General features: G+C 38.2%; 1 protein-coding gene across 2 annotated transcripts in view; it reads left to right on the top strand.

The window, feature by feature from the left end:
- Positions 1–19,077, top strand: part of LOC127429478 (RNA-binding protein Nova-1-like) — a 69,174-nt gene extending 50,097 nt beyond the window's left edge. For both annotated transcript variants that reach the window (XM_051678487.1, XM_051678488.1), the window contains one exon: positions 8,720–19,077. In XM_051678487.1, the coding sequence (XP_051534447.1) occupies positions 8,720–9,742 (1,023 nt within the window). In that variant the 3' untranslated portion in view covers positions 9,743–19,077. The remainder of the gene's footprint in view (positions 1–8,719) is intronic.
- The last annotated feature ends 373 nt before the right edge of the window (positions 19,078–19,450 follow it).

The raw sequence follows: 19,450 nt of genomic DNA, 5'->3' as shown, positions 1-19,450 counted from the left end.
CAGATCTTTATAAAATATACATTTGTAAGGCGCATACTTTTTTTTGCTGTTGGGTTATAGATTGATCTGTGATGCACTTCAAGGCTAGAATTGTTAAGATCATAGTCAGAGATGAATATTTTCTGATGGGAGATTATTTATTTGGTTATTTTGATAAAGATGGCTTTAGATCTTCAATCATATCACTGAGTAGCCTGTATGAGCTTGATTTATATGGACAGTTCACTCAAAAATCATTTTCTCACCATCATGTTGTTCCAAATCCATATGACTTTGTTTCTGCATGGAACACAAAAGGAGAGCCTCAGTCGTCATTCACTTTCATTGGATCTTTTTTGTTTTCTCCATACAAAGAATGTGAATGGTGTCTGAGACTGAACATACTGCCTAATATCTTCTTTTGTGTTCCAAGAAAGAAGGTCATATAGGTTTGAAAAAATATGAATCAAATTTTTAGGGGGAAAATTATTCCAGCTATTGAACTGTTTCACCAGATTCCATCACATAATGCCACATTGGGGAGATGAGTGCAAATTAAAATGGCTATGAGATTCATAAACTTGAACACGTATTGTCAGAAAGCAGTCACTATTGTAAGGTGGTGTGGTACTTGGGGAGATGGAGGGTCCTATTTTAAAAACACATTGAGCTCATTACAGGACAGACTATTTTTGGGTGCGTCACCACCACTTGTGATTATGCGTAGGGTTTTTAAATACAGTCTAGAGAGCTGATTTGTTGGGGAAATTCATCTTTAGTTAGGATCTGGTTTATTGATCTATATTGATGTTATAAATGCAAATGTTACCTTAGTAGATTAATCTAATGAAAAAAACATGTTCGGGTCATATTTCACTCCAAAATCAATAGGAAGAAATTATAAATAAATATACATTGGTGGCCAAAAGTTTAGAATAATGTACAGATTTTGCTGTTTTGGAAGGAAATTGGTACTTTAATTCACCAAAGTGGCATTCAACTGATCACAAAGTATAGTCAGGACATTACTGATGTAAAAAACAGCACCATCACTATTTGAAAAAAGTAATTTTTGATAAAATCTAGACAGGCCCCATTTCCAGCAGCCATCACTCCAACACCTTATCCTTGAGTAATCATGCTAAATTACTAATTTGTTACTAGAAAATCCCTTGCCATTATATCAAAAACATTTGAAAGCTATTTGTTAAATGAAGCTTAACATTGTCTTTTTGTTTGTTTTAGAGTTGCCACAGTATGCAATAGACTGGCATGTCTTAAGGTCAATTTTAGGTCAAAAATGACAAAAAAGAAACTGCTTTCTCTAGAAACTCGTCAGTCAATTATTGTTTTGAGGAATGAAGGCTATACAATGCTTGAAATTGCCAAAAAAACTGAAGATTTCATACAATGGTGTACACTACAGTCTTCAAAGACAAAGGACAACTGGCTCTAACAAGGACAGAAAGAGATGTGGAAGGCCAGATGTACAACTAAACAAGAGGATAAGTACATAAGAGACTCTAGTTTGAGAAATAGATGGATCGCATGTCCTCAGCTGACAGCTTCATTGAATTCTACCCGCTCAACTCCAGTTTCATGTACAACAGTAAAGAGAAGACTCAGGGGTGCAGGCCTTCTGGGAAGAATTGCAAAGAAAAAGCCACTTTTGAAACAGAAAAACAAAAAGAAAAGGTTAGTGTGAGCAAAGAAACACAGACATTAGACAACAGGTAATTGGAAAAGAGTGTTATGGATCTTAACCCCATTGAGCTTTTGTGGGATCAGCTAGACTGTAAGGTGCATGAGAAGTGCCCGACAAGAGAGCCACATCTATGGCAAGTGCTACAGGAAGCGTGGGGTGAAATGTCACCTGAGTAACTGATAGCTAGAATTCCAAGGATCTGCAAAGCTGTCATTGCTGCACGTCAAGGATTTTTTGATGAGAACTCTGAAGTTCTGAAATTATTTTTCAAATTGTAATAGTAATTTTTCACGTTATTAATGTCCTGACAATACATTGTGATCAGTTGAATCCCACTTTGGTGAATAAAAGTACCAATATCTTTCCATAAGAGCAAAATCTTTACATTTTTCCAAACTTTTGGTCACCAGTGTATATATTTTTGTAAAAAAAAAAAAAACAAAGCCTATTTTTAGAACTATTAAGATAAGGGTTGAAATGTGACCTGGACATGTTGTTGAAATATTCATCCTAGTTGTTAGATGGCCAAATGTTATATTTTTCAAATAGGGTTCCTTTTTTAAACTTGTTAGCTATGGCTCTAAATTTCTTATTTTCTGCATTATCATGTCTGTGGACGCAAACTGAGTTTGATGTGAGATTAAACAGAGGTTAAATGAGAGTGTGAGATTTACACTCTCATTGAGGAGTTCAGACGAGTAATCCCTCGACCAGCATGTCCCGCTCCTGAGCCCGAAATAAAAAATGACAATTCAAGTCAGCAGCAAGCCGTATTGTGAGTTTGCATCCTGTGACTGACAGAAAGAATTACAAAGTGAGAATTGAGAGTGCGACCACTCGTGCAAGACCCTCACTAGCAATCAACAGCCCCTCATGACTGTCATAAGACTGAGGTAAGGAGGATGAGGAGAGGATGCTATTTTTAACTCCTGTGGAGTCATTTTTTATTTGTCAATGCCAGCAAACAGCGCACACAGACAGAGGCAGATGCTGTGCAGAGATGGACGGCTAAGCCGAGGATCAGAAGACAGGCGATTAACCCAAAGGCAAGCGCTTAAGACTTCAAAGTGCAAACAGCTACAGCTCTAGAGTCAGGCACTGTTCTGGGGACAGAGGTGGGGAGGGGCCTAACAGTTGCTGGGTGGGATTGGCCAGGGGCCATTGTTTGAGACCTTCGGCATCCTTAGCGCCTTTTGACTGTTTTGGGTTTTTTGTTGTTTTTGATAAAACAAAGTCTCAGTTGTCAAACAATGTAAATTTTATCATGAAATTCAAACTATTAATATTGGGTTTTTTGCTCTTTAATGTGGTGTGTCAAATCACGCTGCTGTCAATTCAGACGGGAGCGCTGCATAAAGCATTTCTCCTCCGATTAGCCCTACACTTTAGTACAAAATTAGAGCACAAAAACACATGAATGAACATCAGACGGGATGTTGAAATACACAATGCCATTGGCTGAAATTATCATCTCTCATCTAATCAGCGTATCAGTGTTTTATCCGTGGGACATCAGTGATCAATGATATCAACAACCTTCACTTAACTCTATGTACATTTACCTCAGGAAAGTTATCCAATGTCCATAGTTTGTTAGCTTGGTTAAATCAACTATAGAGAAAAGCAAATTGCTAAAAAACAATTAAATACAGATGCGGAGTGGATACAACTCATTTCAGTGAATTGAACTGCTTCAGGGCCGGAGGTGTCACGATCAACCAGTGGATGCGCGAATTGAATCTTTAGAAACAAGATTTACGGGTCAACATTCAAAAGATTATATCTCGACAACGGTTGGGGATAGTATAAATCATATCATTAGAAAGCTGAGACTTTCCTTTTTACTTTAATGCAGAAAACTCAAAATGTGATTTTGGGTCATTGCAATGGAGCAGGTCACATATCGTATAGCCAGGAGGACCCTGCTGATTTCCACCCCTACGGTATAGATTCTTGGTATTGTCAAGGACTGGGTATCCTACATTTGGCCTCTTTCAGTGCATATACATCCGTAGAAAGAGTTCAGAGGAAGTCTGAACTGTATTCTCAGTGGCGGAATGCATCTTACATCAGAGTGCAGCCGGATCTGCTGCTACAAAGACTCAGGGGGCCTCATCTGCTGTTTCAGCAAAACCCACGCAGAGAGAGAGAGAGACTGTATCTTTTGATTAATTTGTTCTAGCCTCTGATGCTGGTCTCATTATTATTATAATTTTTTGTTGTTGTTGCAGTACTAGAACTAAGTAATACAGTCTACATAGGGAGTATGTACATATGTCCTTCATGGCTGACCAAGCTTTCATTCCCCATTACCCACAACCCCCTGCCGCATCCTCCTGACAACTTATCAAAGGCTTCTAGTCCCAGATGACTTGTGGCACAGCAGCAGGCATCTCTCTATCTCTTTTGCACTCTTACATTCTCTGTCTCAGCCTCCCTCTTTCTTTCACTCTTTTATAGATAGAGGGAGGGGGAATCCACCTCCTCTAGCTCAGCACTTGGATGCATTCACTGAAATTAACCTGGATATATATCGACATGGCTGGATTCTTACCCAAGTGTCTCGATTCTATCAGCACTTCTCCTGCCAAATGCGATCATCAAAAATGATAGCATCATAAAGAAAGGAAAGAGGCAGAGAAGAAAAAGGATCTGATCTGCTAAAAGTAGAATCAAATGCAGGCCAATTTGGTTGCTTAGGAGACCTGGCTGGAGTCACTCAGCATGCCCTGGATTCGAACTCGCGACTCCAGGGGTGGTAGTCAGCGTCTTTACTCGCTGAACAACCCAGGCCCCTGAAGCAAATGCCACTTAAAGATTATGCTAATAGATATTTTTTGTTTAGACATAACAGTTGTTCTTTTCCAAAAAGAATCACCGATGCCATTGTGTACTTATTTTGTGTAAATGTAAAACCAATGTAAAAAAATGTGTGATACAGTACATCGATATATCAGCCAAATTGAACTTTTTTTAGATTATGAGCAGGCTCAATTATTGTCACGGATTTAGTGAAATCGTGGACGGGCACTGTTGCGTTCTATTGCAAAAGTAATGACAGATTTCAATTTCCTGTCTGTCACTGGTTGATCAAACAGATTTCTACCCAAGCACACAGCATTTACACTTTTGCTGAATCAACCTACAAATGGCTTACTTATAGTTGTCTTTGCATACTAAGTTGGGAAATGAGGAAGTATTAAAGGAATAGTTCATCCAAAAATGAAAACTCTCTCATAATTTACTCACACTCATGCCATCCCAGATTTGTTTGACTTTCTTTCTTCAGCAGAACACAAATGTAGATTTTTAGAAGAATATTTCAGCTCTGTAGGTCTATAAAATGCAAGTGAATGGGTGCCAATGTTTTGAAGTTCCAAAAAGTACATATAACCATCATAAAAATAATCCATACGATTCCAGTGGTCTAATTAATGTCTTCTGAAGTAAATCCTAGGTGTTTGTAAGAAATAGATCAATATTTAAAACTTTTTTTAACTAAAAATGTTCACTTCTGGCCAGCTCGTTGAGGAGGCTGGAGTTCAAACTGGCTCTGGTGTGACCTAAGCGCGAAAGCCTCCTCTGCATAGAGACTCATACATAGATCCCTTATTAGCAGCTGTTTCTTTGGACTGAAATTCTGTTTCAACACAAAAGCATTTTATGCAGCATTTTGAGCAAGGAGCTCGGTCTGAGGCATCTCCTCCACTCACTTGCATTCAAACCGGTTCAAACAGCTCTCCTTGTTGACCGTTCCAAGATGATGCTGCAGTTGAAGTATCCAAACCAGCTGAATCAGGCATCTATGTATGATTACTATGCTCATCTGTTGTAAAGAACACTGCACTTCTGTTTTTTTTTTGTTTTTTTTTTCTTTTTCTATTTTTTTTATTTTTTTTTTGGTATTTCACATGTCAGTTTTCATGTTAAGTTGCCAATGTGCTGAATTTTTTAAATATTGATCTATTTCTTACACCTAGCGTTTAGTTTCAGAAGACATGAATTAACCCCCTGGAGCCTTATGGTTTACTTTTATGATGCTATAAGTGCTTTTTGAAGCTTCAAAAATTTTGCACCCATTTATTTGCATTTTATGGACCTACAGAGCTGAAACATTCTTTTAAAAATCTTAATTTGTGTTCTGAAGAAGAAAGAAAGTCATACACATCTGGGATGGCATGAGGGTGAGTAAATTATGAGTATTTTCATTTTTTGGGTGAACTAATCCTTTAACATAACAGAGAAAAAAATACACACATAACCTTTAAAGATACTAATAGTTTCCCTAAAATCTAATTAATTTATTCAATATTATTTTCCTTAATTGCTGTAATATATAATCACTTAGAGTTAAGATTGGAACTGGAACAGGACCGATTTGCTGCATTTGCATTAGTGCAGTAATGATTAATCACAGTAAATGTTCTCTGGTGCTGAATACAAAAACAATCTGATTTCTGTTGCATTAAAAGACAACTGTGAAGATTATTTTGCTCAAAACGTTCAGCAATACAAGTGTTCTTCTGTGTATTCTACCTAAGTAAAAAGCAAATGTTGGAGTCCATGAAATTTCCTGTCACCAATTTTTCATTTCTATGCTAATTCATTTAAGCTGAATGAGAGTTAGTGCTACAGTGGCAAGGCCAAACAGCCTCTGTAAAGATATGTCTATGGGCAGCAAGCTACAGCAGACCTTGGGGGAGCGAGTGAAAAGAATGGAACGACTCATAAAAGAAACAAACGTAAGACTAAGCCGAACACCACCCCCTCCTCACCCTCTCTTCTTCCTCTACTCTCTCCTTTGCTTTGTTCATATACACACACATACAAACACACGCCCCCACAGACACACACATCTATCTTCACTCACATCTACACAATTCTCTTGTCTCCCCTTTTACGATTTTCATCTCTCTATCTGTCATTTTGACAGTGCAAATATTCAGAATCCAGCATTGTCAATGGGGAGGGCTGGAGGTTTCCATTATACGGGGTAATTAACTGTCAAAATCAAACAGCACAATGCATATTTAGTTTTCTCACACTGCTACTAAGCGTAGATATATCCGGCATTGATCAAAAACATCAAGCACTAGTTTTTGTCAGATCAGTTAATGAATGAACATTTCAAGTAACGTGGTGGAAATTTATCTTATTGTTTATTTTTTTTATCTTTTCCCAATTCAATGGCAAAAGTGTCCTTCATTAGTGTATGGTGTTTAGGTGTGTTATAGAGTATTGTAGCACAGTACTGGATAGGTTTGTGCAGTATTATGGAATAACTAGGTGGTGGTTTTAAGTGAATGGTTGAGAGCGTATACAGTGGGGGGTGGTTGGTTGGTTGCTATGCATCATTCCGACTCCCTTTCAGTCCCCCTTGAATGCTGGAGTTGAGTTTCCATGGAAACACTGACCCTTGGGAGTCGATGCTTTTCAGGAGGAGCCTCTTTTTACCTGCTGATTCACAGCTCAGAAAGTACAAGAACAAACGTACTTGCATCTTTATATGTATCTTCTAATATCTAATATTTTTTGGGCTCATCAGTGCTGCAGTATGTGCCATATTGTAACAACATGTTATGGCCTTTTTATAATTATGATGGAAGTAATATTTATGTATTGTTGTCCAAATTCAGTCTTATAATTACTTTTATCTACTTTTTAGTTTTGTTCATTTTTGTTTCACTAATCTTAGGCATTTCTATTTTTTCATGTCTTGAGTAAATTTAATATTTTTGTTTGTTTAATGCTTTAAAATGTGTCAGATTTGTTGTATTTCAATGTGATGTTGCATTTGGCGGCACTTAAGCTATATGATCCACATATATTTTTGCAGTCAGTCTAATGTGTCAAATTCTAACAGTAAAAAAACATGTAAAAAAAAACATAGTTAGAAAATTCTAGATTTGTGTTTCCAGTTTTGTAATTTGTGAGAAGCTATGTGGAATATTTATACTTTTAAAAATGAATTGCAGGACTGCAGTACTATTTAAGTTAACTGGGAAAAGATTTTGATTAAAAAAAGATGATAACCTTAAATTAAATGTTGAGCAGCACCTAAAATATCGACTTTCTCTTATACATTAATGTAAATTTTAACCTAAAATCTTAATGTTGAAAAAAAGTTGGACATTTAATTTGCTAGCTACCTACAAACAAAATCAAATACAGTTCAGAAAATAAATCACTGGTGAAGTTTAATGAATACATTTAATATCTCTAACAGTGTCTTTAGCAGCATTTTAATAAGATCAGTATGTTCTGTGTTTTGTGTGAAGCTTTAGAACAATGTATCAGCGTGTGTCACTGCGCTTGATCAGAGAAGCAAGCCTTTCTAATTAAGGGAAAAATCCATGGTAACCACTGTTTACACTTTTTTCCTTCTATCAAAGAGGAAATTATTTTTCATAGACATTGTCTAAAAGTTACTCTCTGAGAACACCATGTTGCCATCACATTAAATTACTAGATTAAACTCTGTCAGATGAAATTTAAATTGGAGTTATGCTTTAGTTATACAGCAACACAAACAACTGATGAAACAGCAACATGAAATTAAGTAATTACCTTAAATTGTAAAAGCCAGGCTTTGGTTTTGAAAACATATGGGTTTAGTTGCCACAGAAATAGTTGTTTTTGTTCAAAGACAATAGTTGTGCTAACATTAACGAGATGAAATCACACATTCTACTTGCAAATCACAAGACTAACAACATGACTCAAGCTAAAGTAGCATGAGTAATGGCATACTTTTTAACAGTCTAGTTTGCAACATGCTGGTTTGTTTTTTTGGTTTTAGAAGGGTTTTGGGCTCTTTTCAGATGTTCAGCCTGGAAGACCAGCTGGCCAACCAGTTGATCTTGGCCAGGCTAGGGGACCAGCTTAAGTAGCTGAAGACCAGCTTAGCCAGGCTGGCAGATCAGTTAAACCATCTTAAAACAGATAAAACCAGCAAATAATTTTTTTTTTTTTAGCACAGAGAGTGACTCATTCACAGAACCATGACCTTTGGCTCTTTGCTTATGTCCTTTTCAGGCCAAGCTGATAGTGCCCAACAGCACAGCAGGGCTGATCATCGGCAAGGGAGGTGCCACAGTGAAGGCCGTCATGGAGCAGTCTGGAGCCTGGGTCCAGCTCTCACAGAAACCAGAAGGCATCAATCTGCAGGAACGCGTAGTCACCATCAGTGGAGAGCCTGAGCAGAACCGCAAAGCTGTGGAGATCATCGTGCAGAAGATCCAGGAGGATCCACAGAGCAGCAGCTGTCTCAACATCAGTTACTCCAACATCTCTGGCCCCGTGGCCAACTCCAACCCCACAGGTTCCCCGTACGCCAACTCGGCGGAGGTGATGCCAGCAGCTGCCGCTGCAGCGGCAGCCACAGCTTCCAGTCTCCTGGGGCAGGCCAGCCTGGCTGGAGTGGGTGCTTTCCCCACAACAATGTCCAGCTTCTCAGGGAATGACCTACTGGCTATTACGTCGGCGCTGAACACGTTAGCCAGCTACGGATACAATACCAACTCCTTGGGTCTAGGGCTCAACCCTGCCGCTGCCTCAGGAGTCCTCGCTGCTGTGGCTGCTAGTGCTAACCCTGCTGCAGCTGCAGCCGCCAATCTGCTAGCCTCCTACGCTAATGATGCATCCACCAGCGCCGGCCACCCAGCAACCAGTCTAGGAGGCTTCACGCTAGGCTCACTAGCTGCCGCCACCGGAGCCACCAATGGCTACTTGAGTGCTGCTTCCCCGCTGGTGGCAAGCTCTCTACTGGCCACTGAGAAGCTAACGGAGGGGGCCAAAGATGTGGTGGAGATTGCTGTGCCAGAGAACTTGGTTGGTGCCATTTTGGGGAAAGGAGGCAAGACGCTTGTGGAGTACCAAGAACTGACAGGAGCCCGCATTCAGATCTCCAAAAAGGGAGAGTTTGTTCCTGGCACCAGAAACCGTAAAGTTACCATTACCGGATCGCCAGCCGCTACACAGGCAGCCCAATATCTTATCAGCCAGCGAATCACATATGAGCAGGGTGTGAGGGCCACCAATCCGCAGAAGGTGGGCTAAAAACAGGGAGTATGTAAAAGGAGAGAAGGAGTGGGGGATGGGGAAGATACAGAGAAAGAGATGGAGGGCATGAATAATGAAGAAAATCAACCACATATTTTGTGGAAATCTCAGTATTAAAAAAAAAAGATGGAAAAATATCCTCTCAAAGTGGAAAATTTAAAATCGCGAAAATGTGTAAAATGTAAATATGGGTTTATTTCTTAAGTTTTAATCTTTTAACATTTTTATTGGTTGATTTTTGTTGTTTTTTTGTGCATTTTTCTGGACAGCAGTGAATGGCAATTCAACCTGGCATGCTGCTGCGCTGTGGTTCCCAGCAGGTGGGCAAGGTGGTGGGATGGGGGAGAATGGGGTGGAGCAATTGGACATCCAACCCCGCTGGAATCAGCCCTTTCCCCACCCCTATCCCCTCCTAGCTGAGATATTTTTGTTCTTTACTTTTTAGTCCTTAGTTTAATTCCCAACCTTTTGCCGATGCCCCCTCTATAGGGGGTCTGAGACTGAAAATAATCCCCCCAGTTTGTGACACCCCATAACCCAGCCCCCCAGGCCCTCACCATCCCAGCCAGCCCGACCCTGCCCTGCTCTGGGCAGGATAGGGCAGGGGATGTGAGGCTGCTCCAGGGTCTCTCAGTGCCACTAGACATTGATCTGGGGCCCCAGTTTGACCAGGTGTATGCCACGCCATGCTACTACAGATGTTATTAGCATAAGGGAAGCTTGTAGATCATATTGTGGACATAGGCCAGGACAAAAAATGCACCTGCTATGGTCAGAATATTTAGTACCAGAGACAATTTCTCTATGGAAATTGAAGTCTGGTGTTTATACAAATATTATTATCATTATTATTACTACTTCTATTATTATTATTATTATTATTATTATTATTATTATTATTATATTACGAATTATCATCACCATCAACGTTATTTATTAATATGATTTCACCCATAAGGACTGATGTATTTTTTGTTTTTCTTAATCTGTGAATTCAGGTTGACATGAATGTAAAGACAATATTTTGGATTTCGTTTTTATTTAAGTAGATTGAATCATGTGTCCTTGGAATATATGTCTTATTTAACGTCCAGTGATAACTGCACTGTTGGCACCAACAGAGTCTAGGGGCAAGTGTACTGTACAGTGATATTAATACAGTTTAAACAACAAAAAAACTCTAACACACTCAAACACACACCCTCAGCAAACTATTACCAGATCAAATGCTGAATTTGATCATGAGCAGACTTGAAATCACAATGGGACTAGACAATTTATTAGCAAATCTACTGAATGAGAATGTAGGTCTTTGCACAAGTCCAAGGGAGTGTACCCATGACAAGAATACATCTCTATATTAAAGTTCATCCCTTTCTATAATGTCCAAAAAGTCAGTCTGTAGTTTACGCTGCCCTACTGTCCAGATCTCTGCAGTGCTAAAGATATTGTGCACTTAGAGCCACTGCAGTCGAATGTCTGCACAAATCTTCTATTGACGTCACTGGGAGATTTGCATAGATATTCCTGATCAAATTTGAAAACGAACATACTACTGAACAATTATGGCCACGAACAAAGTTACGCTCTGATCGACACCGGCTGGTTAGTTACATGGTCTGCCATAAAAATTGTGTCGTTGTTGAAACAGATTGCTGGCCCTATTATGGCCAATAGTAGCCACATTTTTTATATAGTCCCCAAGCCACTACTGAGTCTAAGAATTGTTTTTGGTGCGTTATGATTACATATATCAGGATCACCTGTACTCTTCTAAAATGAATGGGCTCTTCATGTAAACAACTTCCTGTGCAGATTAGAACTACCTAAGTGTGACGTATGTGCTGCTGATAAGGTCCTAGTTTGTTTTTCCTTTTTTATTTTTTTTTATCTGAGTACACTGAATTTTGTCTTAATGCACTGTGAAGTGTGGAGGCCATGATGGAAGGCCAAGAAAAGTCAGGGTTCTTTATCGTTATCGTATTGATGCACCACAATGATGTAATGTACTCTCATGTTTATACCAACCTCCATGGAGTCAATGTATTGTTCACCGTTAGGAAGCAGAGGATCAATGTTGGAATTTTTAGGTTGAGGTCAGATGCTTAGAGATTATTGCATATCATGTTGCTGGATCTAACCTTAATTTTCCAGTTTTCCAAGACCCAATAATCGACTCCCAATCAAGAGGGTGTATATGTATTTTGAAGAGGCAGTGGATGGTGTATTTATTTTCGTCTAGATGAACTTTGTGTCCTCCAAAAGAGTGACACAACTAGAAAGGAAACAGGCATATTTAATACTGGATGAAATCTATTTAAAAGCTACTACCAATACATATCAGGAAGTTCTGCAATTTTCTAAAAGACCAGGCTTGCATACAGTACATTCAAATGGAGAGCATTCCCAAACAGATTGGACGGCTACAGAATTAGACAGCACTGTGCTCTCTCTCCCCTCACTAAAATTATGATTCTTTCCTCTCCTTTGCTATTGGAGCACCAGGGGAGAGTAAATCTGAACCAATTGGTAAGGAGGCTTCTTTATTCTCATCTAAAAACCATTACCTCCCCTCACCTCTTCTCAACCCCTTTTACCTTCGTGCACCCCCATTCTGACACATCAACCCAGAGACCCCCTTCTCTCACATCTCTCCATGGGTGGCGATGTCTGGTGTAACAGTGCATGTTTGCTTGTCCTTTCACAAAACAATGATGGAAGGGAACAAAAAGGGAAGATATGTCTACAGATTAGAACATAGTATCTTGCACTAGATCGCAATCGAGCACAACCTTTTTCTGTCATGTTAAAGCCACTTTTTAAAAAGGGATTTTGTTCTGAGCCATCGATATGTTTGTATGGTGAGTGTGGGTATGTGTGCAGCAAGCTTTCAGTCTCGAGTTTGTGATGATATCTGAACTTAAAACAGTTGTGCCCTAGGTTAGGAGGACTAACAAGCTGAATAGAGATGGAGAAGTTTGTCTTGTGAAACATCAATGACTCCAGGTTCTCAGTTAGCTAGTTGCCCATTTATGATGTGCAATGAGATATTTTTTTTTTTCCAAACATAGGGACATCATAGTTATTTTAGGATTTTTTTAAGGGAGAGCTACAGAGATCAAGCCGAGGAAGTGATGGCAATCGAGTGCCTCCGCATTTTAGAGTGCATCTGTGCATTCGGTTTTACCTATGATGATGCAGTACTTTTAGGAGACACTTGAACAGTGGAATCAGTCATGTTTTAGTCTCAATAGATCCCCGACATACAAAGACACACATAGATAAACACACACAGACACAATTTTGTTAAACAAGATCACATCATAGTTTAATTTGATTAATACAAAAAAAGCAAGATATTACTGTGACAATTCAATGTGAAATATAATTAAGGTGCCAATGTAGTGTCAAGGAGCAGCTTTCTGTTTTTTAGTTTTTGTATTCAGTACTAGAAGTACATATGGGGGGGGGTGTTGTGTCTCTGTTTTTTCTTTCGTTAGTAACTGGGAAAATAGATCAAATGTGATGAGTACTGAAAGCAATATACATAGTAGCATGTCGTCATGTCTTGTCCTTTTATTCTGTCTGTGTAGGAGCTTTGGATTTACCTAGATGTTGAGTAGATTTGCATATACTATTTTTTAAGTTGTGAAGATGCTGCTATTGAATAAGTGATGTACTAAAATTTAAGATAAAACATATCTGGTCAGTCATTTAACGGGATGTGGTAGTTCTAAGAGGTGTAACTAAATACTACATTGATATTGAAATAATAATTGCTATATCGATGGATTAAATAAACCTGTGCCAAAATAGATCTCTTCAGATTTAAATGTGATTTAAACTCCATTAGTTAAGAGCAGACATACTTTTGTAATTAAAAAAAAAAATGTGAAAAGTGCCAAAAAAAGCCACAGTTAAGATATAACTAACGGGGGATAAACGTGACTAGCAAAGCAAAAAATTAGACATTAGCACTACAGTATAAGGTTTAGCAACCCAGTCTCATGAAAATCGTACATATTTTACAAGTTGGCTATTTCATATGATTTTGTACAAGTTCGTTCGTATAAATTTGTACGATTTCATCATGAGCAAATGCCCGGATGTCTAATGCAGAAGTAAGCACGAGTTTCATGCACAAAGCGTTAAGGACGTGTTTATTAATATTATGCCCTTACCCAAACCTCCTTTTCTAAACCTAACCGATCAATAGAGTGTGAAAACATGATAGGCGAAGCAAGTAATTGTCGCTTATTAGATGGAAACGATGTCCAGCGATGTCATTGGCTGTAGTGAAAGTTGTACGAATTCATACGAGTGCAGTTAGACGATATCATACAAATTAGCTACATTTAGAAAAGTCATATGAATCCTAAAGATTTCGCTGTGAGAGTGTGTGGGGTTGAGAGTTTTCTGCCCCTCTTAATACCTAGTGCTTATGAAAAAGAATAAGGAGGGATTCATCTTGTTGGCCAAACAAAAAAGCAGGGTGCCATGTGGCCATCAACACATCCCTGGGGCTAGAAGACTGCCGAGTTAGCTTAGCATGGTTAAAGTTTTATAAGTTATCAGCATAATTAAGTCAGACTTTTATAATTCTTAAAATGTATTTTGTGAAGATAGATGTTATCTTTTTTTGCACGTTTATATTGCATGAAACCAAGTGAAGCGTGGATTAAAAAAATAAAAATAAAGACACAAAATACCATAAAAAAACAAAAAAACTATTAGGCAATCTGCACTTATTTTGAGGACAAATATTTGCATGGCAACAACAGTTAGAGCTATTAAATTAGCTTTTTTACATTTTTCACTCTTTTTTTTTTTTTTTTTTTTTAGTTTTGCTAAGATCAAGCTGGTTTTTGTTTCCAAGAAAGCTAGGCCACAGAAACCAAAATCATTCATAGTCATTGCCATATTCAGCATCATAATTACAGCACTCATTTTGTACAAAGTTATTGACATTTAAGTTGGGAAAAGAAGGTTAATTTATAGCAAAAATGACTTCTCCTTCTGAACATTAAAACATGGCTATGAATGTACTCACCTCTACATAAGTTTGCATATCACTCTTTCTATCATGATTCTAGGGCTTGTTTTCGCTGTAAACTGTGTCAGTACTAACATCATTAGGCTATGCTACACTCTTCTGTTCTGTAGCTTGTTCTGCAATTAATGCACATTAAGCTTGATCCATTCTTGCGGTAAGCACTTTATATTTCTCTTATATTTCTTGCCACCCCAGTAAAAACAGCCCTATTTTCAAATGAGAGCAAATACAGTGGCACTGCTTGAACCCTTTACCTCAAGTATCCATGAAAAAAGGAATAGCTTCAGAACTATTTAAATGAACAGAATTCCTGATCATAATACAGTGAATGAATAAGGCACTAAAGCCAAGGATTGGCCAGATTATTAAAGCTGACCAAAAATGACAGAATTTGGAAATGTTGTTTTGATAGTATTTTTTATTATTATTAATAGGTGCCAAAAAAGGGCATGTCTGGTATCATATTTTTTTTCATTTAGGTCCATGCTACAACTTAACATCAAAATTGCACTGTGCTTAGTCATGGTTGCTTTTGAAACTATATCAGGCATATTTATGAACGTAGAGACAATAGTTCAGTTGGAATAAGAGTAATATTTGTGTTTTTGTGCATGCATTTAGCAGTTTTGTATGTATGACATGCTGTGCAACTCATGTCAGTGTGCCCACACAAGCAGCGCTGATGTTTTTTTTTCCTCCCAGCTTACTGGGTTCAGCAGCTTTGTCAAATGCAGTTGAGTCAAGATGAATGCAAACTTATGGTTTAGCTGATGCTGAGAAGGTTATTGCTTGTATGTAGGCATTGGGCTCGAGCTTGTTGCTCTTCCAAAACCCCACATGCCCCCAGTACAACCCAACCCAAACCCCGCCCTTGGCCCCCCACCTTTAGAAGTGGGAAAAAAAAAGAAAGAAAAGAAAACTCAAAAACCTGGGGTCACTCTTGAGCTTGTACCCATAAAAGCACCAGCAATGTTAGAATACATTTGTCATATCACTGTTCTGTTCTCTCTTTTTTATTTTCCTGTTTTTATTTGTATGACACTCTCTAACCTAGACCAAGTATAACAAAAATGTCATTCACATGTATCCTGTTTACTCTCCCTTTTTCTCCCTTTTGCACTATTTCACTGCTCCCTTTTTTCCCAACCACTCCCCACTCTTCTGCCGACCTTCCCCTCACACCCTCCCTGACTTTCTCCTGAGTGCCAAACAAAAACAGTACCATTCCAAAATGTTTTGAGTTCTCTTGTATGTTGGACATCCATCGGACGCACCCATGAAGCCAGCATGTTTCTCCATAACATGATGTCAGTCATGACGCCTCAACATTACCCAAAAATCAAGCCGTAAAAAGCGAGACCTGGATTAACATGGTAAAAAAAAAGGCTGGCTACCTCTCATAAACTGCTTTTCCTAATTCTCTGTCATCTCTTCAACCTCCAGGACATTACTGATTGTGTGCCATAATGTTGGGGGCACTGTCACTCTCCTCACCCCTGAGTCTCTCCATTTGATTTTTCGATGGAAAACATTAACCACAAACAAAGAAAAATCCATTTTAATGGCAGGTTTTGTTTTTTCTTTAACATAAAAACACGCTGAGGAGTGTAACGTCAGCTGTGCAGCCATCTTCTGTCTTCTGAACTTTGAAACTTCTCACCCCTCATGAACTTTATTGACCTTCTTCCTCCCCTTCTATGTTCATCAACTGTTTGGACTTAAAAACTCCATTCCATCTCCAAACCTTTTTGAGACTGTGCAATTCTAGTTGAGATGATTGGATTTATTTCTCTTTTTTAAGTCATCATTGGGGACGATTCTCAGAGATAAGAAATAAAAAAAACGGGGAAAACATATCAGTAAGATCCAAGTTGTTTCTCCACAATTTCATTATTTTCTCTCATTGTAAATATTTGTCAGGTTTTGTTGAACTGTAACCAGAACCGTGTTCAACATAATGGGGCTGGCAGCATAAAATCGGTTTTGTGGAGTGCTTTTAGGAACCAGCGTTAGAAAGCTGAACTATAGTGTCATTTTGGTTGTGCTACATCTATTAGCCAGACTAGCAGCTCCTAGAGTGTCCAGTCAAGAAAAGTCTCCAAAAAGTTTAGATGTTCGAAATTGGTGTAAATGCAGCATGATCATAAAGAGAGGAGGATGATTTAGAAACAAATTATTTGCTCCTGTTTATGTAACGTGCTTGATAATTGATCATGATTAGAGATACATCAAGTTGCCAGGATGCCAAATTTTGTTCATATCAAACCATTTCTGGCCCTTCCAATACATAATCACTTCTAACCATTAAGGTAGACAATTAGAATAGGTTTCATACTTGAACCGATGGTAGTTGCTAATCTCATTTTACATATCAGATGTCTCAAGTGTAAATTGTGATATGTGTTGATTATAGGTGTCTCTGATCATTGCAGCATTTGTTCATAGGGATCATAGAAGAAAATGTTTCTTTGGGATAAAGAAAGATCAACCATTTGCATTCGTCTGAACCATGCTTTGAGCTCCACATCTAATGTTTCTATGCTGCCAGCTTTATTTTCTGATAACCCTTCATGAGCTTATTTATTTTAAAACTACTTTTCACTATTAATAAATGGCATCAAGAACTAGACAAAAGGGAATGACTGGAAAGATGAATTACTGTTTTGTTTTTAGTATTTTAGTGGTTTCTTTTAACATCATCCATTAACTGACTTATAAAGTATTAAATATTTAATGTAACTGTAGCATTGTGTTTGTAAAAAAATAGTGAGTTGTGTTTCTTGACTTGTGGATTACCAGTGAAGTCAGCAATTTAGTGCTTATATCTATTAAGTCGTTTATTTTTATTTTTTATTTTATTTAAGGGTTATTATTTTCCGACAGCAACAGCAGTCATTATAAATGTTCATTTTACCATCACCTGTCTTCTGTTGTCTTATTCTTCACCTCCCACTACACTCAGTTTCATCAAATAACACATTGCAAGTTTGTGCCTGAAATCATGTGCTCGGTCTTGGGGAGGGGCCATGCTGTGTGAGAGAAAGTGCGGTCACACTAAACTTCGTGCTCCATTTGCTTCCGTTCATACGCTCATGTGAAGAAGTTTTGTCTTGCGCTGCATACCAAAGTTCAAATTCGGCGAATTCAAATTGAGAAACCACATTTAACCAACAGAGGATCTAAACGTCATGGATTGACCTCTTGGCTCTTGCTGGAAAAGTGTAGTATATTATAATTTTTCATGTTTTGAATATTATTATTTGTTATTTGTGATTTACGAAAAACATTGAAAGAGCAAAATAATTTCACATGCGCAAAACCTAATGTGATCGTACCATGATGCGTGTGAGTGTGTGTGAATGAATGTGAAAGACTTGGGTGGGTGGGTGTTCTGTCCTCTGTCTACCAAAGCTAAAACCTGTTGGGTTTCCATTTACCAATGGAACCTGCTTATGTTATAGCTCAAACCCATCATGTGAGACTAGTTAATTTTGATCGTCCATAACCACCCCCCGTTTCCCAACCACTTTCCACCACTACCTTTCCCTCCCCTTTACGAGCCATTCCCTCGCCACGCACCCTCACACCATGTGATGTTCTCCATTGATAACATACTACTCGACCAGAACCCACATTAACTGTTCTCATGCCTGCGGAGGTGGCAGTTGCCCGTCAACTCAGCCTCCGCTCATGATTCGCCCACCATCCCTTATCGGCTGACGGGGCCACGCCCAAACTGACAATTCTAAATATTAATGATAATAATAATAATAATAAAAGTAAAACAAATAAATAATAATAATAAAAAAAGAGTAAAATACAGACAAGTGATTCTCAGGGTGTTTACGTAATCTACCTTTCTCTGTGAGTTCACAGAGCCACAACCCAGCTCTCCCTCATGATTTTTAAGGAGCCCAAAGACAATTTACCATGTATGATTGCTTATCAAAGTCTTCGAGAGAGAAAAAACCTGAATGATATGCACCCAATTAAAGAAGCAAGCAAAATGCTGTAATGTTTACAACCTTAATGAGACCAACGCTGTTTAAAGAATGTGTAGGAGTTTCAAGACAATTTTTTAATAAGACGTCATTTCAAACTGAGTTTCTTTTAAATGATAATTACTATGTGACATGTTATGTGTTAATGAGGCATTTTTGAAAACATTGCATGTTACTATTTTTTGCAATGACTTACATTTTTTTAAATGTCAGAATGGCTGGTACAGTGTAAAATTAGAGCTACATTTAGTTACTAATAATAAAATACATTGATGTCAGTGTTCATCTCACGTATCTTGGAGAAAGGTACTGGACTACAGTCCAAAACAAATGTGAATGCGCTACTGTATAGAATTTGTTCATATTTGTATATGGTGACAGTGAAAATAAAGGATGTACTGGAAGTATCAGGGAGACATGAGTAGAGTTTGAAGGGCCAGACGGCCATTTACAACACCAACTCTAAAAGCTGACAGGAATTCATAAGGACAGTCAGTCAAACACAGACAGAGCTCATCCTGTGACTTTAACCGCACATGAGGTAAGTTACATGAAGGAAAATATATATTATTTAAATTTCTTTTTTAATATTTACAGATTTAAATTCCTTTAAATGTATGATTTTATATTTTATTTAATAGATGAATATGG

This window comes from Myxocyprinus asiaticus, chromosome 39 (genome assembly GCF_019703515.2).
Source record: "Myxocyprinus asiaticus isolate MX2 ecotype Aquarium Trade chromosome 39, UBuf_Myxa_2, whole genome shotgun sequence".
Classification (NCBI taxonomy): Eukaryota; Metazoa; Chordata; class Actinopteri; order Cypriniformes; family Catostomidae; genus Myxocyprinus; species Myxocyprinus asiaticus.
Note: the sequence above shows the minus strand (reverse complement) of the source record. Positions and strands in the feature narration are given on the sequence as shown.